Source organism: Denticeps clupeoides, chromosome 4 (genome assembly GCF_900700375.1).
Source record: "Denticeps clupeoides chromosome 4, fDenClu1.1, whole genome shotgun sequence".
In the NCBI taxonomy this organism is placed as follows: domain Eukaryota; kingdom Metazoa; phylum Chordata; class Actinopteri; order Clupeiformes; family Denticipitidae; genus Denticeps; species Denticeps clupeoides.
In genome coordinates this window covers 23,425,814-23,449,727 of record NC_041710.1, presented here as the reverse complement: position 1 = coordinate 23,449,727, position 23,914 = coordinate 23,425,814, and the positions used below count along the sequence as shown (strand labels likewise).

Sequence of the window (23,914 nt, the reverse complement as noted above, 5' to 3'; positions counted from 1 at the left end):
CGTTTTAATACGCGACAATCTAAACCAGCGCACAGAAACATGACTTTCCTTCGAATGAATTTAACCTGGCAATTTTACGACTTTATTCTCGTAATAGTGTGGCGTTTAACCTCGTGATCAGCGGTTTTATTTTGAGGCTGATTAAACATTCTTCAGATAATTTATTTGAATGACCTCGTGTCTAAATATGTTCACGAATTATGTTTTTTAAAGATTTCATAAAGATTTAAAACAATAGTAAACATATTCCTAAGGAGACCTATCAGACACGTTATGTAGTTTGCTCAAAACAAACAGTTTGTCTACTTTTCCCAACATGACAGTAATGTCCTCAAACTCAACTAACTGCCTTCCTTCATATTATAAAAATACTGTAGGAGAAAGATGCCATCGACTAAACGTAACCTCGCAACACGACAGGAGGGTTACCATCCAGGCACAGATGTAATTCCAGGGAAACTTGACAATACAGGGAGTGCAGAATTATTAGGCAAGTTGTATTTTTGAGGAACAATTTTATTATTGAACAACAACCATGTTCTCAATGAACCCAAAAAACTCATTCATATCAAAGCTGAATGTTTTTGGAAGTAGTTTTTAGTTTGTTTTATTTTTAGCTATTTTAGGGGGATATCTGTGTGTGCAGGTGACTATTACTGTGCATAATTATTAGGCAACTTAACAAAAAACAAATATATACCCATTTCAATTATTTATTTTTACCAGTGAAACCAATATAACATCTCCACATTCACAAATATACATTTCTGACATTCAAAAACAAAACAAATCAGCGACCAATATAGCCACCTTTCTTTGCAAGGACACTCAAAAGCCTGCCATCCATGGATTCTGTCAGTGTTTTGATCTGTTCACCATCAACATTGCGTGCAGCAGCAACCACAGCCTCCCAGACACTGTTCAGAGAGGTGTACTGTTTTCCCTCCTTGTAAATCTCACATTTGATGATGGACCACAGGTTCTCAATGGGGTTCAGATCAGGTGAACAAGGAGGCCATGTCATTAATCTTTCTTCTTTTATACCCTTTCTTGCCAGCCATGCTGTGGAGTACTTGGACGCGTGTGATGGAGCATTGTCCTGCATGAAAATCATGTTTTTCTTGAAGGATGCAGACCACTGCTTGAAGAAGGTGTCTTCCAGAAACTGGCAGTAGGACTGGGAGTTGAGCTTGACTCCAGCTTGGAGTAAGACAACATGCATGAAGAGGATGATGTGGACAAAATACTCATTTGCCTAATAATTCTGCACTCCCTGTATAAGCAGGGAAATTATGAAAAAATCATCTTTGAGGGGTCAGTGCTTCGAGAAGGGGGGGGGGGCTAGACACAGACAATGGGACATGGCCAAAAAGTGACAAGGGTTAACATGCACAGGCAAACGCAGATGGCTTGACAGACTCCACCGTGCAGCCGTACGGCAAGAATGACACACAGGGCAGACCGCGGCCGCGCCAGCACACAGGCAGGGCCCGTAACTCACAGTGTGTGTAGTGAACGGATGGCCTAAGACAGGCATTGGATGAATACAGTACTGTGAAAATCTTTTGGAAATTCTTAATTCCAGTGAATGCCAGAGTAGAGCTTCTGATGAAACTGCAGACAAAACAATATTTGTCACTAATCACTGCAGGGAAATAACATGGAGGGAGATCCCTTTCAGTACTGAAGAACTTGTACCGCGAGCCGAGGCCTGCATAATATGCATTGGCAGGAGCATCCCAGCCATTTTCATCTATAAGAAAGGCACAAAGTTGAAGTTTCATTGCAGGGGTACCAGAATGTTGGGGTACAATCCACTCTGCATATAACCACCTCTTCTGGGACAATAGGTTTGAGTTGGTCTTCACCTGCATCATATAAATGCGGCACACAGAACATCAGAACTGGGCGTCCTCCAAGATCTCCTTGGTCAACCCATGGTTGACAACTTCATCTAGTTTATCCTACATGCAAATAGGTTAAATTTTTGTTACAATAACAGCATTAACAATAATAATATAATTCAAATATGTATTATAATGATAAAATATTTATTTAAAAATATTATGATGTAATTATTGGGTCACTGGGCCACTTTATTTATTCTATACTCCACCATGATTCTATACATTAAAGTTTTCTTTCCTGTGTTTTGGTCCAAGTGGTCGCTGCACAGGAATATCTGCATTTTCCTGTCATGCCCATTATCTGTACCCGGATTGGCAGCCTTTTGAACTGGGGGATGTGGTTCTTGCAGTTTCAGGGTCCTCAGGGGAGTTTTATTTGTACCATTTTCCATTGTAAGCATTACGGTCATGGTCTCGCTTTACAGTAACAAGTTACACAACTCACCCCACTGTCGCCTATTAGAGCTCGTCATGAATTTATTCTCATATTACAACTTTACTGTCTTTTTCATCAGTGGAGCATTAGTGGTAGCGTCCCCTGATACAGTTAATTACTTTTTTCTGGTTATAGAGATAGGTGTGGAGAAACATTTCAGATCAATTCTGCCTTAATTCAATCATTAAAAAAAAAAAAAAAAAAAACACGAGTGTAGGATGGGAAATTCCAGGTCCATGAAAACACCCAATATATCTCCATGCTGTGGCCTTCTTCTCACATGCGCCACCAGGGTGCCAAGGGTTTTCCATAACATTGATACCGTTTTGCATTTTGAAAAGAACGATCATCAGTTATAAACTAAGGACACACAGACACCTGTCATTTTTAAACAGGCAGAAATCATTGACAATATACTTAAGGCAGAGCATTGTTTCATTAATTTATTATGGCCCACAAGTACTTACACTTTATACACTTATGACAAACCAGCTTTGCTTACCTGCAGGGTTTTAAGAACACCACCAACTGTGATGCAATGTACAATAATACAATTTCCAGACAGGCTGAGAGCGAAATAATAAAAATGATCAGTACAGGCTTGGGAGATCTGGCTGCCTTGATGTGATGGACAACTCACCAGTTTGTACAGTTAAGATACACGAGGGCAGTTTTGGTTCCTTTTTAGTAAGTCTTTATGGATGAAAGTTCACCAATGAGAGTTAAATAAACCTAATAGTCTTTACATAATCGGTGCACAGAGCATTAACTGTGACTCACTTTATTTAAATGTGTATAACATGTGCACCTAAATATTAAGTGCTTGTATTGTCAACATTCTGATCTGACAACCGATCTGTGCACCTTTCTCAATCAGGGTGTAATCCAAACTTTACACAATCAGATTCAAAATCAAGACTCCTTTCCTGAATGTTTAGTCCATACGTCAAGGCAGCCTGCAGGTGTTCCGGTGTGACCTGGTCTATCTGTAAAGGTAGTCAGCCTGGATGTTGGCAGCAATTTCTGCTTCCCACTTGTCTCCGTTGTTGAGCAACTTTTCCTTGTTGTAGAGCAATTCTTCATGCGTTTCTGTAGAGAATTCAAAGTTTGGGCCCTGACAAAAAGAAAATGAGTAAAAACTGAAATTCAATCATTTAAAAGAGAAAAAAAGAAAAACAAGACTCCCTCAAGCAAGACTACTATACCATGGATTCAAAGCTCTAACAGCTCCACCTAAACACAGTGCACTTTTCATTAGAGTAACAGGTTACACTAATGAGATGAATAAGTACTTCTTTAGGGCAACACGTGTGTATGTGTGCTGAAAAGTGAAAGTGAATTGATTGTCATTATGATACACTGCAGCACAGCACACAGTGACATAAAAAATGTGCCCTCTGCTTTTAACCATCACTCTTGGTGAGCAGTGGGCAGCCATGAAAGGCGCCCGGGGGGCAGTGTGTAAGAATTAATTACTGTGTATGATTGGAAAGATAGCGTTTTCATTGCAAGAAAGAAAAGGTTTGCGAGGACAAAATTATAACACTAAAAAATTATATACACACACACACACAGATCTTAGCAGCTGTTTCAACAAATAATCACATTTATCAAATAATGACTTACCTCCACAATGGCATCCACTGGACAAGCTTCCTGGCAGAAGCCGCAGTAGATGCATTTAGTCATGTCAATGTCATAACGTGTTGTTCGGCGGCTGCCATCTGCACGGGGCTCTGCCTCAATTGTGATTGCCTTGGGGTGGAGAAAACCAATAAATATGCACTTCACACACGAGAGCTTAAAGAAAACATTCTGACAACGTTAGTTACCTGTGCAGGGCAGATGGCTTCACAGAGCTTGCAGGCAATGCAGCGCTCCTCCCCGGAGGGATACCTGCGGAGGGCATGCTCACCACGGAAACGTGGCGAAAGAGGGCCTTTCTCAAATGGGTAGTTTATTGTAGCTGGCTCTCTGAAGAGGTAGCTCATAGTCATACCCAGACCCCTGAAGAGCTCAGTCCAAAGAAGTGTCTGGGCAGCTCGGTCTGTGATGGACTTCATGTCTGTGGGCAACTCCTGAGCATTGACATACTCTACAACGGAAAAGATCTCATTTCAGCACATCTGGCTAAAGGGGACAACGTGAAATTTAATGAACAAAACCACACTTACTGAATCCATCTCTTTGTGCAGATAAGCTGATGGGACGCACCAGGCAGTGGCTGGCTCCAAAAGAGCCTGAAAGCAAGCAGCAAAGATGACAATGAAATGTAATTACTGGTCCAATTTCATATTATAATTAAATTAGATTATATTAAAAAAAATCATCTTTCCTCTCTTGCTTTTAAATCTAGTACCTTACCTGACCTAGATGCAGAATATAGAACACGTAATGCTGCAGACATCACACCTGAAAAGCACCATAAAATAAAAAGAGTGGTAAACAAGATGATGCACATGCATGAAATACGCCAAATAAAGCAGGAGGAGCTGAAGAAGGTCCTGAAAGATCCTCTTACAGAACAAAACAGGCAACAGACCTCACAAGAACGTGTGCAGGTCTTAAAAAGTACAGTACAAAAAATTGCAAAGAAGCTCAACGCAAAGATGACTGACTCCACAAAATCCACCTAAACCACAGTGATGCGTTTCGAAAAGGTATATTTACACGATTACATTTCACATTTGCAGCATGTATCAGCCGTCCTTATCCAGAGCGACTTACAAACAGTAGTTACAGGGACAGTCCCTGGGTTAAGTGTCTTGCTCAGGGACACAATGGAAGTAAGTGGGATTTGAACCTGGGTCTTCTGGTTCATAGGCGAGTGTGTTACCCACTAAGATACTACCACCAGCGTGGAGTCAAGGCGGAGGACGGCGCCGCATTAGCCTTTTTCCGGCTAGCCAGTTTCTCAAGGACTTTCAACGACCGGCGCGGCGCCGCTCATTCGGACATTTTTAACGAAGCGGTCTTTCGGGCTGCACGAAAGACAAGTGGTCACACACGCTCACTCGACGTATAGAGGTTTACAATCTCGTAAAAAATAATAAAATGCCTCGACTCACCTGACTTACGCCGCCCGGCCTTCTGAACCACAACAGCGGACGGTTTAGGAAATTCGCGTTTCACCGACCGGAAGTGACGTTTTGGGTCTTGTGCAGCGCCCACTGCCTGACGATGCGTTGTCGCCGCCAACAGGCTGGAGTAATGATGTTTCCAATTCTAGCGTCAATAGTAAATAGTTTTGTTCGTATGTCTGCATTTGTGTCTTGTGATCGGACCGTTCTTGTTGATTTGTTTTGCAATATTCCAGAATGTTATAAGGTTATTTAACAGCATGCCCTGGAGGAGGGTCCCTTTCTCACTCACTCCTTCCCAAGTGTTAAGTGTTAAAATGTGTCAGATGTAGGATCTGTCAAAACCCACTGAGACATTTTGTCTTGTCATAAATGTTGTTGTCGGTCAATAAAGGCACCACTCGAGTCCTGTTGAGTAGCATAAAAATATGTGCAAAGGCAGCACATAATACCTTCATTTATGTGCAGTAAATTCAAATCCAATCCATATCCAATGCAATGCTACATTATGAATGGAATGCTAAATGTGAAAGTAGAAGTAGTTCTTCTATATTCTATCCCATGTACACAGTACATAGAGAAACAACGTTCCTCCGAGGCCATGGGTGATGTTATGTCCTTTGGGCCGGAGAGTGGTTTTGGGGGTGCTCTGTGTTTGGTGTGTGTTTCCCTTTTAGGCTGTTTGCTGGGTGCAGATTGGAATTGATGGTTCTGCCTACCTATTCCCTCATCATCAGTCAGCCAATCAAATCACCAACTGGAGCTGGAGGAGGATGGAGAGGAGTTTTGGAGTGTTGAAGAATTAGAGAAAAGCCTTTGTTGCCTGTTTAAGTGTTTTTGTTGTGTTAACTGTATAGTCTCTCTTTTTATGATGTGTTGTTCCTCCTGTTGGTTGTTGTTGTTGTTATTGTGTACAGCACTCTAGGTTTTGGTTGTTCACTCCTCACTGTAAATAAAAGCACAATACTTCACCTCGGCCTGGCATGTGTGTATTCCCGCCTCACACATCCCTCTCCTTTGTTGTCACATCTCCCAACCCCTAGATGGTGACGTGATGGTGAACACAAGAACAGAATAGAACAAAAGTAGGACAAGAGCACAAGAGAACAGCACAAAACGGAACACAAGTGGGACAGAAGAAAACAAAACCCACGATCCAACTAAACAAGACAAGTGGTGATGGAGCTTGTGTTGGGGGTCCACGTGAGGGTCCTGTACCAGTCCGTCATCCATTGCACCTCCTTTCTGCATGCTGCCTTGTTGTTTCCGCTGAGTAAACCCACCACAGTTGCGCACAGTTGATTTGAGACGTACATAGCTGCGCAGTTATAGGTCAGTAGTCAAAGCATTAATAAATAAATAAATAAATACTCACCAAAGCCACAGGTAGTTAAAAAGGTAATGGGCACCACTGGAGGAGACAGAGTGATGACCACCCACGAAACATTCGCATGACTTAACAATGAAATTAGCTTGATCGGAATAACTGTGAATACATTTATAGATTGTCTTTGCAATCACAATCAAATATGCATGTACAATGCTTACGTTTGTTAACCCTTAAGTGCGCATTTAATCTATTTGTGCTTCATCATTAGCCACTGCTTACTAAGGTCTTACTAATTAAGAATCATTGAAGCAGAGTACATTTAATTACGAAGGCAGTGACGCATCTGCACTGGAAGAGCAGTAAATGAGCTCAACCTGATTCTTACATTGAGTCTGATCTCCAGGATGTGGATTCTACTCTAGATCACAGATCTTAACAGTGAGTAAAACTTTACTTTCTACACAAAAATAATGTCGTGGTTAAACAGAATTATCATGAAATCAAGACTACATTTACAAGTGCATTTCAGTTAAATGTGTAATTCCTTATAACAAAACAGCTTAAGTATATTAATGAACAAGGTTAATAGGTGTTTTTATTTTTTAAAAAGCACACAATTTTCTATGACTGCAGCAGTTTTTTTTTTTTTTTAAATCAGTGAATGAGACAGAAAACACTACAAATTTGGAGTCAAGTCTGCAGTCCAGCACTGAGAAGTCCCTGATAATGACTATTCTCAGCATTGAAATGGTTTTAGGAATTACAGGAAACAGTCTGGTTCTCACCGTGAAAGCCATGGTGAGTACAGTAATTCATTCTAAGCTATTTGTCCCCCTTCAGTCCAAAATGGTCACAGGCAGACATTTCTGATCGGAATCCACTGTGTTTGTAGTGCAAGGCTCATTTTCAGTGTGTTCACTGGATCCCCCTGGTGAGCCTCACTCTGTCGGACCTCTGCTGCTCTGCCCTCATCATCTCCGGCTCACTGTTTGCCATGGTGACAGAGGGTCAGCAATCGCCATGGTGTGAAGTGGTCAGCTTGCTCAAATTTGCCTTCATCACTTCATCCCTTGGAAGTATAGGTAGGAGCTTATAAAGTAGGTCCTTTATTTTGGGTGAATATTGTATACAAAAATTACCCCGAGTCTCTCATCATGCACCTAAAACCAGCAGCTCTCTCTCTCTCTCGCTCAGCCTATGCCTGGTCTGCCCATGAAAGTAACACTATGATGAGATTAACCGGTTTATCAAAGTTGCATAGGGAAATTCTTTATGGACAAAATAAACCTGATCCTATTAACCACAGGCCACGCATGAGCTGGAAATAACAGACCTGCCGGCTGGTTTAATACAGAAATGATATGCATGACGCACGTTTTTAATAATGTTCAGATGCCATTTAAATAGATTATTTGGCATGTAAGATTTCAATGAAACGTTAAAATGATTTTGATGTTGATTGTAAGGTTTCATTGGACCGTTTAAGTGCAAATGGGAGAATCAGTCGTTCATTCTTTGTTCTCTCTAAATGTGATCATTCAGAGGACAAAACGTAATAAAAAAAAAACACATCTGAAATGAAGAGATGAAAGGCGCGTTTTGTAATGACATTGCATTTCTTTGTATGTCAGCTGTTCTCTGTGTTCAGCGGGTCACTGGCATAGCGTCCAGTGGAAGTTCCTGGTCCGTCGTCACGGCACTCGCTTGCCTGGCTTCCTGGATCACGGGCGTGGTCTTCGGGATTGTGCCAGTGGCTCACTACTGGATCAAGTGAGTCCCGTGACGCTTTCCTTCCTTTAACGTGCCAACAAATCGAGTGTAATTGTACACGTCCACCGATCAACGGTTAAGTGACGCCAAAGAGCACGGTGTCTGCGTAGACGGTAACGTGCTGAGGAACGGCGCTAGTGGTGAAATGACCAAGGATGTGAACAGCAACGCTCCATCCCCAGGTACGACCACGCAGAGATGCTGTGTGCGGTGTTTTGGGAGAGCACCTACTCCGACATGCTTACCTACATCCTGTGCGCCTTCTCGGTCACCATATTCCCACCCTTCCTGCTCATCCTTCTGTGCTCGCTCCTCTTCGTTGCGGGTTATGGACGCAAGTGCAACAAGTAGGCATTCATATTTAAGGACACGCACTACAAATCATTTCTGAGAAAATATGAATCTTTCTTTTTTGCCTTCAGCCAAGATGACTTGTCCTCTGTAGCTCCACTGCTGGTTTTTTTCTACCTGCTCTGTTACAGCCCTTTTGCAGCATCTGAGGTAAGTTTGCTTCCTAGATTTGGACAGACACGGATTAAATAGGTGCGTACAATAATGAAGCCTTTCAACCCGTCTCGTCCCGCCAGCTGCTTCTGCTTGGCAAGGTGGACATGTCACCGTCTCCTGAATGGCTCCGTACGCTGGCATCGATGATGGCATACATGAACTGTGGTTTGAACCCTCTCATTTACTGCACCAACCAGGACTTTCGGCAGGCAGCGCTCACACTTCTGTGGAGCCGTCGGCAGTTGAGCCCGTCTGAGCCCGTGCTGACAAACATCAGAAAGCTGGAAGCGTGAAGACGGCGATGCACGGCGTGTCGTAAATTATATTGAAATTAAACACCACGGCGTCAATGCAACAAGACTGATTCAAGATTACAAACTAGTATTAATCTTTAGCACAATGAAATCAGGTGTTAAACAGCGAAAAAAATCTAGTAATCAATTGTTAGACTAAAAATGAGGTCAAATTCTGCTGACGTTTGAATAAAAGTCGCCCTTGGTTAACAAGATTGTGGTGTTTAGTAGCCTAGTGGGTAACAGACTCGCCTATGAACCAAAAGTTCCAACCCCACTTCCTACCATTGTGTCCCTGAGCAGGACACTTAATTTGCTCCAGGGGGGGACTGTCCCTGTAACTACTGATTGTAAGTCCCTCTGGATAAGGGCGTCTGATAAATGCTGTAAATGTAAAATGTGTCCCGGGAACCTCAGGAGTCCTTCCCTTCGTCCTCAGTCTTTTTCTGGTGCAGGTAGGACAGGAAGCTGAGGCTGTAGTGGAACTGCAGGATGTCACACACCTTGGACCAGAAATGGCCTGTGAGATGCTGGAAGGCCCAGTGGCGCGCCAACGCGTGGTCCAGCACCTTCAGAAGCACGAAGCCGCCGCAGCACAGCACGGCCAGCAGCAGGTAGCGCAGCGAGCGTCCGTCGCCGCGCCTCCGCTGGAGCGCGAATCCCTCCGCCACCGCGAAGGCCACGTGGCCGGCCAGGGCGGCCTCGAAGCCGCGGCGGTGCAGGAGGGCCAGGGCGTAGCTGAGCAGGGACGCGCCCTCCACCAGCAGCGCGTAGCGCGTCCGCCAGCCGCGCTCCACCACGCGGCACCAAGCCGGCACCCACGCGAAGATGGGCAGCGTGAACCACTGGTCCAGGACGCCGGGCGCGCGTCGCAGGGACGCGAGGCGGAGCCACTGCACCGGCCCGTAGGCGACGGCCATCGAGGCGAACACGTCCTTCGAATAACCGGCCGCCGTTCCACGTCGGTCCCGGTCCTTCAGCAGCCACGCGACGCCGAGAACGACGTATCCCAGGTTGACGAGGCAGTTGAACGGCATGGCCAGGAACGCGGGGAGCCGCTCGTCTCTGGCCTCCGCGTAGTGCTCGTAGGTCAGGTCCACCGAAACCTCGTCAAACAGCGCGCTGTTCGCGACCGCGGCGCACAGACACGCCGGGAGGAGGACGTGCAGCGCCGCGGACTGCATCGCGGCGGCGCAGGAGGGGACTCGCTGACGAACTAAAGGCCGGCAAAGGACGCCGCGACGCTACGCGCTGTTTACAACACGCTCTTCCGGGTCAGATCGGTCACGTGACAATGTGCGGCGTATTTCATTGGTCCGCACAGGTGACAGCGAGCGGTCGCAGTATGAACATTGGAAGACGTGACCCATCTAGAAAAAATCTGCGCGAAAGAAAGCATTAGTTATAGTTTCTTTTGTTTATTGGTTTATTTACGTGTAAATTGTCTTCGAATCTGAAGAAATACATATTATAGCCAGATTTATTGGTTGACGACAATTTGTACATTTTTTCTCAGGTTTTTTTATATGAGTCTGAACTCATATGCAAATGAAGAAATATTATGCTGAACTACAGGGTGATTTTTTTCAAACCAATAAAGTTATGTATAATGCCGGTCTTTTGTAAACACGTACAGCATTACACAGCACTAACATATTGCTGTTGATGCTTAATATACATCGAGAGCAATTATAAAGATAGCATGCAATGGATTATAAATAATATGTGTTAGAGCCACAAGCCTACATGCACACAATGCAATGCACTATGCAGTGCATGCAAAACTAAAAAATAAATATTTTAATTATGTTTATTGCTACCAGTGTATGAGGCATTTATATTTATTGTTCTGGCCTAAATACAGACTTGACAGCTGAATTAATGTAATCCTACATTTTACTTAATACAAACCAATTGTCAATGTGATACGGCGTTGATAGTGGTTGCTCCTCCATTCAAATTTATTAATGTGAGCATAAGCTGAACTGTATCCATACCCCTCAATATTATCTCAATATTAGCCATACTGCCCCATGGAAAAGGCCCCAGAGTCGCTGGACTGCTTCTCATCATGTTTAATTGATGTCTGGCTGTGGTCTCTGCTCCTGTACATTCCATTGAAGTAAGAGGTAGACTTGTCAACCTGTACTTCAGACACCTGTATAACAGAGAAAGCACATAAAAAGACCATTGAGAGAAAATACTATAAGGAAAGACGGTAAATAGGTGATGCTAATGAATAGTTCGCTTTATCCAAATAATCACCATATCATTTTTTTCTCTGTATCAGCCAGTAACATCCTCTAATAATGTCACTAAATATTCATCCGTGTTCACTCACTTTCAATAACCATCTATTCCTAATCAGTATTTGCAACTGCCGGAGCACATCTTGGGACATTAGGCACAGGGCAGGGGACCAGGCCACCACAGGGGGCACACAATGAATACTCACATACCCATACTTATGGACAATTTAGTGATGCTCCCACACAAGGAGAGAATGTAAGCTCCCCACAAACAAAGCTGGATGTTGGATCGCTGACCACCACTCCACTATACAGCCCAGCACAAGTTTTTTCACTCCTGGGGCTTGTCCAATTGTTCCAGTTGTTCAATATTCATTGCAATTTGAATGGCATGTTATGAAAAAATGTTTCCGATAAATCACAAGAGGTAAAACTTACCTCTTCAAATTTCTTTGCCTTATATTGATCAGCACCCTTCAGGAAGTTCAAAAGAATAATGTCACAAAGAACTGTTCCCTACAACAAATCAGAATGACACAGAAATTAATATACGATAAATGACAATGGGAGGCAAAACAGCTCTTACTAAATATAAGTACTAAAATATCTCAAAAACTAGAAAGCATACTGCACTTACCACACCAACAGATGTAAATGCGGCCACCATGTTAATGAGTGTTGGGATCATGTCAAACTTTCCAGCCTGCAAGAGTGAACATAAGAGTTAAAAATCCATATTCTATCCCTGCGACTGGCTCTTTTATTCTGCATGTAATAACTCACATTTCCATTGACCAGCACATCAAATCTGATTGCGTAGGCCTTCAGCAGGGTGCGGTACTCCGTCCCATTTTCCATTTTGTAATACTTAGCATACCTTATCGTACAGGAAATGTAATTAAATTCATTTATTTATTATATTGATGTACTATAAGCTTTAACACAGTCCTCAAATAGGATCAGTGAAAAGGTAAGGGCAGTGAATACCTAAAAGTATGAAATGGAAAACATTTTGATAAATCTCCTTAAGAATGGACAATAGAGAGTGTTGATTTAAGGGAACAGAACATTGGACTGTACCTGAAGTTGTAACCTGGAGACACACTGTTCTTCTCTGATACAGCATCCAGACGAGTGAAGGAGTAGGATGGGTTACACTCATCTTCTGACTTGTCCAGGTCACACACCCAACCAATCTTTATACCAATAACTCCCCCCTGAACCAAAGTTGATAAAAAGTACACATTTCTGTAACAATAGGATATTCAAGTTGCTTTTAATTTCAAGAAGTAAGAGACATACAAGACAAGGCAATTGCATCGAACATCTAAACATTGCTTCTTTCTCCTCTGAATGTTTACTCAGTCATCTCTTCCCTAGCAGTGAAAAAGTCAGTCCAGTTCTCTCACATAGTCAAGAAGAAGTTTGAAAGCAGGAAGAATGGTATTTTAAAGAGAATGCTTACTTTGTTGGCCAGGGTGGAGAAGTTCTGATGAGCAAATTTGAGCACATCCCCCACCTTGAATATAGGGCAGTATCTGTCGCTCACTGGGTTAAAGTTACATTTTTTGATGTAGTCACTGGTGATTGTGGGTAAGAAGTTTCCCCTGGGTATCAAAAACTAAGACCATCAGTGACAGAAATATATGAAACCATATGACATATGACAACAGTGAATGCAGATTGTGTGAATAAACCAGATTGTTAGTCTGTAAATCATTTACTTGGTGAAATTGAAGAGGGGGAATCGAATGCTGTTTTTGATGAAAATAGTGAAGTTCTCCACTTCCATCATAGGATTCCTGTAAGACATAGAGCATTGCAAGTTTATTAATATACACACCAATGATACAAACATCTTTGTTTCATGGTCAATTCATGAATGATCTGTAAGAAACTTGTTAAAAATAAAACAATACAATAAAAAGGACAATATCCTGATCTACTCTCAGTCATCTGTATGTTAAAACAGGGGATAATTAAAGTAATTAATCGAGCATACACTACTCACATCTTGATTGAATCGATTTCTGCAGGGCACCAGCCTTTGATCTCACATGTCTTCAGAGTTGCGTTGAAAGGCACACATTTACCTGTCATGAGACCTGTATATACACACAATTTGAAAGATATAGAATCTGCTTAGAATTTTATTTGCATCAATTAGCATGAAATGTCCTCTCCTTCCTGGCTTCGTGTGTCACAACCACAAGGGTGGATAATTACATATAGTGTCATGTGCTGAAACACACACACTGAACACAGATATTCACTTAATGTCCATTAGGGAGCATGAGTGGAGGTCTCAAAGGAGTACAGAGAGCTTGCTCGAAAAAAAATCTGCAGAAAAATGAGACAATGAGAAAGAGAATACACACACACACTTACCATTTCCTCCTGGCTTTTGCCTCTCAATCATATCTTTGCAGCTATCATCAGACTTGCACTGAAACTTCAGCTCACTCTGAGAAAAATAACACACTCAATGTCATAATTTATCTGAAATTTATTATGGTCATTCATAGAAAATCTGTAACTAATCCTTAATAGCAATTAATAATCCTTAAAAGCAGTTAATTTAAAAATTTACATTTACATTACATTTACAGCATTTATCAGATGCCCTTATCCAGAGCGACTTACAATCAGTAGTTACAGGGACAGTCTCCCTGGAGCAAGTTAGGGTTAAGTGTCTTGCTCAGGGACACAATGGTAGTAAGCGGGATTCGAACCCGGGTCTTCTGGTTCATAGGCGAGTGTGTTACCCACTAGGCTACTACCACCCAAAAATGATACAGTATTCGGTGTATACATATTAACATATTAATTTTTAACCTGCCATTGGCTCAAGTTTGGAGAGAAAGTGATAGTAGAAATATTTGGTTCACTCCGAGATGAACAAACACAGAACTGACCTCTGGGCAGGAGCTCTGTATCTGGTTCTCTGTTGTAATGAGTTTGGTGATGATGCAGAACACTGAAGCACCCTAGGAGAGGGGATGAAAATGTGTTTTAGCCATTATAGAACTATGATCAATTATAACTCCATTAGTCAATCTTTAGATTGTTATCTGACAGATTTTTGCTGAATCTACTAGCCCTACTAATTGAATAATAGTAATAAAAAAATACTATGATGAAATTATGTCTAGTGTGACATTACAGTCACTCAGTTTTAGACAACATGCATTCAAGTGATTATATAATAATTTAAGTAGAAATAATGTCATTACTTTATATTGTGCATTACCTGGGTGGGGGTGACATAATCTGCCACATCCATAATCCGGTCATTGTACACGCCAAAACCCTTGACCTTTGTCATGACCGATGATTCGATGGCAGTGTCTCTCACCTGATAAGCCTTCTCATGCACAAACACCCAGCTAGGCAAAGAGAGAGATGGAGAAGTGAGACAGTAAGAGACAGGGGGATGTTAGTAGATTTATATACTATTTACTGAAGTAGAGAATATATGTACATAAAACATTCAATTCATAGAGCAGCAGCTGATACAGACCCAATGAAGTAGGTAATGATGAGGAGCTGGACGACCCGATTAATGATGCCGATTGTCCAACTCTTGACCACAACTGATTTGGTGGTCTCATAGGTGAAGAAGTCTGTGATACAGTTCATCATTTTGCGAGATCAATTGATTCAGCGTCCAAAAAAGATCCAAAAATTAAAATTCACGGCCGAATGTTCCAAGCGCTCAGATGTTTCTAGTCTTTGTATATTTGAAAAAATATGATGTTTTTAAAGCTTCAAAAAGTTGAAAAAAAAAAAAAAAGAAGATAATTGCTCAAAAACAAAGTAGAGAGATTTCTTGCTTAGTTCCATCAGTAGGAAGGTACTGTAGTTGTTGTGTTTTTCAAGGCATTATGAAACATTTTCCCGCTTCCATTTATTCCCTTTCAAGAGATTGCTCCACCCCCTGCCCCCTCGCTCTCTCCATCCTTTTAACGGTGGACACTTCTGATGGCACCACACGAACCAATAAGATGCAAACAGAGGCTCACCATGCACAGAGGGACAAATAAAAACTATAATTATACAAATATTTAAAACGATGAACAATTCTTTCATAACAAATTACATTATGAATTAAACCAGCATCAGTTCTCCAATTCTCTTCTCTGTCAGTAGAGATTTTACATCCCCATTTTCAATCAATTGACTTGCTTGGTTGGCAGAGGACACTTATTACAGGAAGTCATGACCGACCACTAATCTGGTCCAAGAAGTCAATCAATGCAGGAAACACATACAATATAAGACTCAATGTCTGATCAATGAAAGAGGTGTACTGAAGGGCTCAGGAATTGGGACACACAATGAACAACAAGTACACAGATTACCTGAATCGAATTTTAACCACACAAACATAAGCAGAAGTGTTTTAAACCTAAATGAAGGTAGACGGTATGGATTTGTGGTCGCTTGTACAAAATGCAGGATAACATAACCATGGAGCCTGTGGTCCAAACTCTGGCCACTAAAACACAAAATGGAGGTCTAAGCCAAGTGACCTCCAAACTCAATAGCTAAGTGCTTAGAGAGTGTAGACGGCATGTCTCAAGTCTTATTAGATTCCGCTTGAAACAAGAGCCCGGAAAAGAAAAAGAGATAGTGGGATTGATGGAGATAGCTGCAACTAATAAAATAAAATTATCCACACTCAGAACGTAAGCATCTACAAAGTGGCTCTGATGCCCCTCGGGAAAATGTGGATGGAAAAGGAACAGTGGAAGCCGCGGGCAAATCCTGATGCAAAAGAATGTTTGACATCTGTTGTTGTATCTTCTTCTCTATTTCGGTGAGGCCATAGAGACACCACCTGCAACATTCTCATTTTGCCTCAATGGCCACGCTCTTTGTATTCTTTCATTGCTAACATGCTGTTGTCACGCCGGCGCCGGCGCCACCTCTCCTGAGTATCAGGGTCCGTGTCTGCGTGTCGTGTCGTGTCGTGTGGCCTCCACCGACCCGGTAAGTCCTGGTTTAAGCACAAATATTCAAATAGAAATTCATTTGGCAATTGTCAATTCAATACTCACTCCAAGAATGTAATTTGATATTGCATTTTGCAATTGGCAATTGGCCAATCCTTGGTTCATATCAAAGTATTTTGAATAAAAAAAATAGAATAACAATTCACTGAATTGCATTCCGTTGTGCCCTGGGTTTTCTTCCAGAGTGTACACTTGGCGGTAACAATTCTCTCACTGCCGGGTTGTGGGTTCCTTGTCATGTCCTCTTCGTAGGGCCCTTCAACACGAATAGTGATCCTCCTGATGGAACGAGTGTCAGGTGCAGCTTGTCTTTCCATTAGCACCTTATTAAAACCCGCCTGATCCTGAGCGCGCCAGAATTGTTCTCCAAAACGTGAACTGAGGCGGTTCCGCTTGTATGCTGATTGCGACTTTGGTGCAATGAATTAATTGCTTTTGGATATGCATTAGAACGCTTCTTTTTTTTTTTTTTTGCAGTTGCATACTAACTCATGTATATCAGATGTTCGGGTCCTAGACATTGTCTCACAAATGTAGACCACGGCTGTTCTAAGCTGAGCCTATTTGTGGCCGTCTAAAGTAGACCCTTCTAAAGGTTCCACTTACTTGCCTTCTGTTTAAGCACCTCATGGCAAAGAAAAAAATGCTCACAGTTATGAAGACTTATGAAGGTGAAAGGTCATGAAAAGACGGCACATAACTACTAAGTAAAGGGGGAAAGCTATTGGGGGAATTTTTTTTTTATTGTCCATGAGCAACAAGCATTAATTAGTACAATACTGCAAAAGTCTACCAGCTCAGGCAGTCATGAACTAGGCAGTGGTGGCCTAGCGGTCCCCGTAATCAGAAGGTTGCCGGTTCGAATCCCGATCTATCAAGGTGCCACTGAGCAACACACTGCTCCCCGGGCGCCTGTCATGGCTGCCCACTGCTCACTCAGGGTGATGGGTTAAAAGCAGAGGACACATTTCACTGTGTGCACCATGTGCTGTGCTGCTGTTTATCACATGTGACAATGACTTCACTTTATAAGTCTAGAACCTGACATTTTTAAGCCACATTCAATTAGAAAACAAACTTCTCATTAGAGGAAGATAGTTGTGCACTCTTGATCCAATCGAGGGAGACGGGAGGAGCCATTTTGTTTAGCTCACTGCAACCTTGTGTACTTGTTTGAAAAGAAAATTTGGATCCATCGTTGATCTGTTCTGACTGGGTCAACCTCACAAAATACACTCGATTTTCGTCACTGCTTATTCCTCACTAGTTCACGACTGCCTGAGCTGGTAGTGTGTGTGTGTATATACTAAACTGAAACTGCAGGCTTAAAATTGTTAACATAAAATATTACTCTATTTTTGTGTTAATGTTATTTATTTTGTTATCGTATTCATATTTTTTGTTTTTGTGGAACTGCGTGCCACCCCATGTTGCTGACCCTACTTTAAGAGCCACAGAGCCAGAGGGTGGGGAGACAGACAGGCCATAATTGACTGTCTTGCTAAAGTGGGTATGCAGTCAGATGAGTTAATGTATTTTGCGAATATGTGTCCTTCTGGTGTACAATTACCATCATTCACTCCGAGAAACCATCCCCCATCACATTCTCCTTCTTCTCATTATAATAACTTCACCACAAACAAATTGACAGGTTAAAGGCACATGCACTCAGAATGTGCACAATGTTCAGCTAATTACAAAAACGGTCCACTGTTTCAGTTGATACATTAATGTGAAAACATAGAAGAAGTGTGGAAAAACCAATTAGCCATAATTTATATGTTTTATTTATCTATAATAGTATCATCACAACATAATTGGTACAAAGTGGAGAGTGACTACAGACAACAGGAACAGAATGATGCGTGAGATCACCAAAATACCTATTATAAATTTTTATTACAGAGGAACCCACTATCAAACATATGGCAATCCAGATAGTCACAGTCCTATGCACAGTCTGCATGATAATTAGATCTTTCATATGGAAGAAGACCTTCTTTAGATCTGTACTTTATTGTATGTTCAAAATGAAAAAAAAAAAAAATCAATGTAAAATAAAATTTTGAATAATTCCAAGACATGTGTTTAAAACCATGGAAGCAATTTATTGTAATCCATTTCTTTATAAACTGCACTCAAGAGTACAAAGGCAAAGGCAAGAACAACACATTCCACAATTCAGTTAATGGTAGCGTTAATGAAGGAAACAACTTTTACACAAACATATGTAGACAGGACATTCCTTCTTGTCTTTCTGTTCATTTGTCTCACGTCTGTGTTTCAGTCAGACCCAGGCTCTTCCGAGCTCAGAGGGGTGCTGGCCACCTCCTCCTCTTCATCATCTGAACCCTTCTGTGAAAGGTATAGACAGAGAGAGTGGAATGAGACGAAAAAAAAGAAGAGAAAAGCATGAATGAGAATGAATTCCATGAATAAGTAGACATGGTCTGCTGATGGAAGCTGAGAGAACACAAAAGCTTAACTATGAAACAGAGACAGAGAAGTATGTTACATTGAGTTCAGTCATTCAGAATATGTTATGCAGATTTGTAACGATTTGAAGGCAGGGCATGTCATTTAGCTACGATTGAGAACATTCTTGGCCAATAAAAGGACTATTCTGATTCCACAGCTGTAATGATGAGTTAGTCTTACCTTGCGCTTCCGACCCTTCTTGCCATGGTCTGACTGAGATGAGCTCTCCTCACTAGAGATGAACTCACGGCTCTTGAAACTGTCATTGCCTGTTGCCTTTTCAGATTCTCTCTCCCGGCCAGTAGACTTTCGCTTTTTCTTCTCATCACGATTTCTCTTCCTCTTCCTGGGAAAGACGAAAAACAATAATGTATCCATTCTACCTATTCTACCCATTCTACCTATTCTCAGCTTTAGAGGTAAACATAATATGCATTTGGCTTTAAATTTATTAGCAGTGGTGTGGCTGAATTACTTTTTAGAAGAGCCAGAAGATCCCCCTCCACGCTCTTTGTATTCTTTCATTGCTTTCTCATAGTCCTTCTTAGCTTGTTCTGCTTTGCTTTCCCACTCCTGAGAGTGAATAAAACAGTTCCAAGTTAAAGCATATCTAACATCAAGCTAAAATTGTCCGTACCAATAACTGGAGAGGAAAAAAACAAATGAGACTAATAAGGTGAGAAAAATAACCTCTTTCTTGTCCTTGCCCAAATGCTTCCACATCTCACCAGCCTTCTTTGAGATCTCAGTGACAGATATCCCAGGGTTCTCTGCTTTAATGTGTTCACGGCTAGAGTTTAGCCACAACATGTACGCACTCATCGGCCTCTTTGGAGCGCTGCTGTTCTTGGACTTCTTCTGAAGATAAACACAAGTTTGCATACTCTAAAGATGTCAGCACCCATAAATAAGGAATGAATAAGATCTGATAACAGTGCAACTATTTGTACATGGAAAAATTGAATATTGCTGCTTTTCATCAACAGTTAATACAATCTCTTTTTTTGCCTGTCAATAAAGCATATACAGTGCATCTGGAAAGAAATCACTGTACATCACTTTTTCCAAATTTTGTTGTGTTACAGACTTGTCAATGACGCAGACATGCACTTTATGTCAGTATGTAACTTTGTTAAAATGTTACATGTAGCACCAGTTTCCGTACTGGCTAACATGAACTCCCGCGTGGAGTTTGCCAAAAGGCACCTAAGAAATTCTCTTGTTTGATGAGACAAAGACTGAACTCTCTGGTGTGAATCACAAGGATCATGGTCGGAGGAAACCAGGCACCGCTCATCACCAGGCCAATACCATCCCTACAGTAAAGCATGGTGGTGGCAGCTGTGGGGATGTTTTTCAGCTGCACAAACTGGGAGACTAGTCAGGATAGAAGGAAAGATGACTGCAGCAATGTGCAGAGACATCCTGGGTGAAAACCTGCTCCAGAGCGCTCTTAAACTCAGACTGGGGTGACGGTTCATCTTTCAGCAGGACAACGACCCTAAACACACAGCCAAGATATCAAGGCAGTGGCTTCAGGACAACTCTGTGAATGTTCTTCGGTGGCCCAGCCAGAGCCCAGACTTGCTTTTGTGTTGTTTGTAGAATTCTGAGGAAAAATAAAATTAAGATGCACAGATGCACTGTAGCTGAATCATGTCTTTTACCTCTTTCTTGCGTCTTTTCTTCTCCTTCACAATTTTTCCTCTCTTAGCAGATTTCTTCTTGTTCTCCTCATCACTATCTTCACCATCTCTGCTGCTCTCACTGTCTGAAGCCTTACTGTCATATCTTTGGAAAACAAACCAGATTTCAAATTAACATTTTACTTGTGAAAAGAGTTGTAAATAAGGTATTAATGCCACACATCTTTATTTAATTTATCTGGCCAACCCTTGTCCCACACATTATAGATATGACCATAACATGAACCACACAAACTTTTAGGGCCATTTTAGTATTGCATGGGAGAAAAGCTGAATATAAATAAGAGAACATTCTGAGAGGACAGAAGACAAAAACTAACTCTTCAGCAATGTCGTCGTCCTCTTCTCCAGGGTTAAAGGACTCATCTGAGGGGAAAAGGTATTTTCTTTTTTATATTATATACAAAATGTACATTTAATACAGATTACAAAATACAAAACCTGATGGAACAGGTTTTGATGGTAAAAAGTGCTTTAATCAAACTAACCGCTATCGCCCTCAGAGTCGCTGTTGTTGGCCTCCTCACGAATTTTCCCCTCTTGCTTCATGCGTTCCAAGTAGGCATCGTGTTGATCATCATCTGAGTCACTATACACGTCATCATTTGATTTTATGCCCTGCGGGTGCCGTAAATCATAAAAACATTATAATTCAAAATATGGCATACAAATATTTGTTGCTCTGTGACTTTGCGTATTGTAAAAGTTTTTTTTTTAACAGAACTTCACTCTGTGGTTAGTGAGATTCGTACATACAACCTTTAGAACATTCACCATCATTTCACCAACACGCAAGCATGCTTTTCCAATTCATTTAAAAATGTGCTTATTAGATCATATGCTAATTTTTCTTAGTTCCAGCCCAATGTCATCTCAACAGCAGTAAATTGTCCAGTTTTATCAACACACATAGCTGACAGATTCCTGCGTGAATGTATTGTTCAATGGGAAATCATCACACAGACCCCCAGACAATACATGCAATCCAATAAAAAGCAAAGGCACTCCAAACCACACACACTCTATTACCAACCTTCTTCTACAGGATGACAACACAAAGAGACAGAACATGGTTCTTGTTATTGTCACAATACCGACAGTGTACAGAAATCATGAAGAATAATACGATTAGCAATATGTTGTAAATCAGAACAAGAGAAAGTTTTACCTCCTTGAATCCTCTGTTCTTAATGCTTAGCTTCTTAGCATTGACAAAGTCAAACAGCTTGCCATATTCCTCCCTGAAAGAGTTACATTTTAAGCTTTGTGGCATGTGAAGCATGGCAATGAAGGTTTGTCAATGCTGCATTTGAGCTGTGGAATGCCTTGTGTGTGTGATGAGTGTGATGCAGAGATTGTACAGCATGTAATCGGTATAGAGTAGATACAGTGACTTGTATGTAATCGTACCTTTCAATGCTGCTGAATGTGTATTGTGAACCCTGCTTGGCCTCAATCTCAAAGTCAAATGAGCGTGTGGTGGTGGTCCCACGGGCAAAGTTCACACAAGTGATCTCTTCAAATCGCAGGTGCACAGGGGGCTTGTGCACATAGATGAAGCCCCTCTCTAGCGGATACAGCAGACCTGAGCTGGCCTTGTATGAACAGGTGATGCACTGGGAACCAGAATGACTGCAGATCATGTTGATAAGAGACACAAAAAGACAGAGGTGATTCTGAAATGCAGCTGTGAATTTTACTACAGTACTGGATGGAAAAAGTGTAGGGGGTTCTTGTGCTTTTTACCCCTGGAAGTTTCCAGGCACTGTTATTTTTCTGTTGACCAGAGCTTTCATGACTCTGCTGACCATTTCATAGAGGGAGCCTGACATGTTCTTACTGAGCTTCCCTTCAAAACGCTTCTCCACCTCCTCCCTAGAGTTAAAGACAGATGAGGTGCAGAAAGAAATGGGTACATGGGTAGACAAAGCAATGAATAAAAGAAATGATAGAAATAAAAGAGTGAAAGGATAGATGGTGTAAATGAAAAGAAAACATAGATTAAGAGTAATCATTGTTACCACTGCAAATATTTACACCTTTCTTTTATCTCAATCATTTGAAATATCTCACCAGCACTAGCAGTCTAGGTCTCATTTCTCTCAGTCGATCATACTGGGCACTCAGTCATGTCCCTAATGGCAACATTCCCTCATACATTGCCTCTCTCGTCTCTCATTTACCTCTCCCTTGAGCATTACCCCCACCCCTGCACTCACTCGCTCATGTTGAGAGTGAGGTTGATGTCCTCCTCCTTGGAGAATAGGAGGATGAGGAAGTGGTAGCGGGTCTGGCCCTGCTTAATGGGGGGATCCAGGCTGATCTATGATGGAACAAGGAAAAGCACAGGTTATTTTATGTTTACGATCACGTTAGAGTCTGCAGAGTTATACATTTATGCCAAAGTGACTGCTGAAGAGTTACAAACAACTTATAAGAAAAAGCCAGAAAATGCTGATTAATGAAACAAACAAAGACTCGCTGTCTGTAATTGAACAGATTGTCCTGGGCTGGCCATACTGGGATTTTCCCTCAAATGGAACAAAACAGAAGAGGAGCTGTGTGTAATACTGTAATAAAAAAAATTCAAATAGAGTGAATTAAAATAAGACAGATGAAAATTGAAGGTGAGTACCATGGGTAGAAAGGCGGGGAACCGCTGGCATGTTCCATTGCCCAGTAAGAGAATTGCACAAATTGCTCAATGTATTTTTTTAAATAAAAGTGCATGAACGATTTTAATTAATTGTCATTGTAGCCTGAGTCAGCTAAAAAGCTTACCACAAAGAACATCTGCCTCTGGTCTTTGTGAGGGAGTAGGAAAAGGCGCAGCACAGTCGTATAGGGGATCTTGTAGTCAAATGTCTTGCCATGCAAATGAAGGAAGGTGGGATAAATGCGAATGTCATACCTAAGAAAACAACAACGCCATGAGACAGAAAATGACAGTGTGACATTAAACTAAATCATGTGCAATCCAAAAAAAAACCCCAAAACATTATTTTACCTCCCTCTAGGCGTAAGACACTGCAGTTCTCTGAAGATGCAGATAGCATCACCAGTTGCCTGAATCACATCTGCCTTGGACAGCACATTCTGAGCAAAGGCCTGTTGATCACATCGTACATGTTTGCTTGGTGATA

At 41.6% G+C, this 23,914-nt stretch overlaps 5 protein-coding genes across 11 annotated transcripts in view; 1 reads left to right on the top strand and 4 right to left on the bottom strand.

Annotated features, from left to right (window-relative positions):
• Window positions 1-2,771: 2,771 nt before the first annotated feature.
• On the bottom strand, window positions 2,772-5,514 carry ndufs8a (NADH:ubiquinone oxidoreductase core subunit S8a). Its single transcript, XM_028977578.1, has 6 exons — window positions 5,412-5,514; window positions 4,708-4,755; window positions 4,518-4,583; window positions 4,176-4,438; window positions 3,970-4,098; window positions 2,772-3,457 (listed from the first exon to the last, which is right to left on the bottom strand). Exons 2-6 carry the CDS (start codon window positions 4,748-4,750, stop codon window positions 3,326-3,328), a joined length of 633 nt encoding a protein of 210 aa, XP_028833411.1. The 5' UTR covers window positions 4,751-4,755; window positions 5,412-5,514; the 3' UTR covers window positions 2,772-3,325.
• A 1,088-nt stretch (window positions 5,515-6,602) lies between these two features.
• Window positions 6,603-9,484, top strand: LOC114787866 (C5a anaphylatoxin chemotactic receptor 1). The gene is made up of 7 exons (XM_028975769.1): window positions 6,603-6,696; window positions 7,412-7,551; window positions 7,646-7,835; window positions 8,385-8,523; window positions 8,706-8,870; window positions 8,946-9,024; window positions 9,111-9,484. Exons 1-7 carry the CDS (start codon window positions 6,603-6,605, stop codon window positions 9,321-9,323), a joined length of 1,020 nt encoding a protein of 339 aa, XP_028831602.1. The 3' UTR covers window positions 9,324-9,484.
• Window positions 8,400-10,606, bottom strand: tmem187 (transmembrane protein 187). Its single transcript, XM_028978279.1, has one exon. The coding sequence runs from the start codon at window positions 10,505-10,507 to the stop codon at window positions 9,737-9,739; it is 771 nt and encodes a 256-aa protein (XP_028834112.1). The 5' UTR covers window positions 10,508-10,606; the 3' UTR covers window positions 8,400-9,736.
• A 179-nt stretch (window positions 10,607-10,785) lies between these two features.
• On the bottom strand, window positions 10,786-15,214 carry p2rx3b (purinergic receptor P2X, ligand-gated ion channel, 3b). Its single transcript, XM_028978278.1, has 12 exons — window positions 15,093-15,214; window positions 14,823-14,958; window positions 14,488-14,559; window positions 13,961-14,036; window positions 13,584-13,677; window positions 13,297-13,374; window positions 13,038-13,179; window positions 12,653-12,789; window positions 12,356-12,449; window positions 12,210-12,275; window positions 12,011-12,088; window positions 10,786-11,481 (listed from the first exon to the last, which is right to left on the bottom strand). Exons 1-12 carry the CDS (start codon window positions 15,212-15,214, stop codon window positions 11,341-11,343), a joined length of 1,236 nt encoding a protein of 411 aa, XP_028834111.1. The 3' UTR covers window positions 10,786-11,340.
• Window positions 15,215-18,674: 3,460 nt separating this feature from the next.
• ssrp1b (structure specific recognition protein 1b) overlaps window positions 18,675-23,914 on the bottom strand; it is a 15,711-nt gene continuing 10,471 nt past the window's right edge. For 5 of the 7 annotated variants that reach the window (XM_028977969.1, XM_028977967.1, XM_028977966.1 and 2 more), the window contains exons 6-19: window positions 23,779-23,879; window positions 23,553-23,682; window positions 22,991-23,094; window positions 22,518-22,646; window positions 22,182-22,403; window positions 21,940-22,012; window positions 21,805-21,810; window positions 21,260-21,389; window positions 21,092-21,137; window positions 20,733-20,856; window positions 19,756-19,923; window positions 19,541-19,638; window positions 19,246-19,411; window positions 18,675-18,942 (exon numbers count right to left, since the gene is read on the bottom strand). In XM_028977969.1, coding sequence (XP_028833802.1) covers window positions 18,871-18,942; window positions 19,246-19,411; window positions 19,541-19,638; window positions 19,756-19,923; window positions 20,733-20,856; window positions 21,092-21,137; window positions 21,260-21,389; window positions 21,805-21,810; window positions 21,940-22,012; window positions 22,182-22,403; window positions 22,518-22,646; window positions 22,991-23,094; window positions 23,553-23,682; window positions 23,779-23,879 — 1,569 coding nt within the window. In that variant the 3' untranslated portion in view covers window positions 18,675-18,870. The remainder of the gene's footprint in view (window positions 18,943-19,245; window positions 19,412-19,540; window positions 19,639-19,755; window positions 19,924-20,732; window positions 20,857-21,091; window positions 21,138-21,259; window positions 21,390-21,804; window positions 21,811-21,939; window positions 22,013-22,181; window positions 22,404-22,517; window positions 22,647-22,990; window positions 23,095-23,552; window positions 23,683-23,778; window positions 23,880-23,914) is intronic. The other 2 variants (XM_028977970.1, XM_028977972.1) reach the window with 2 other exon arrangements.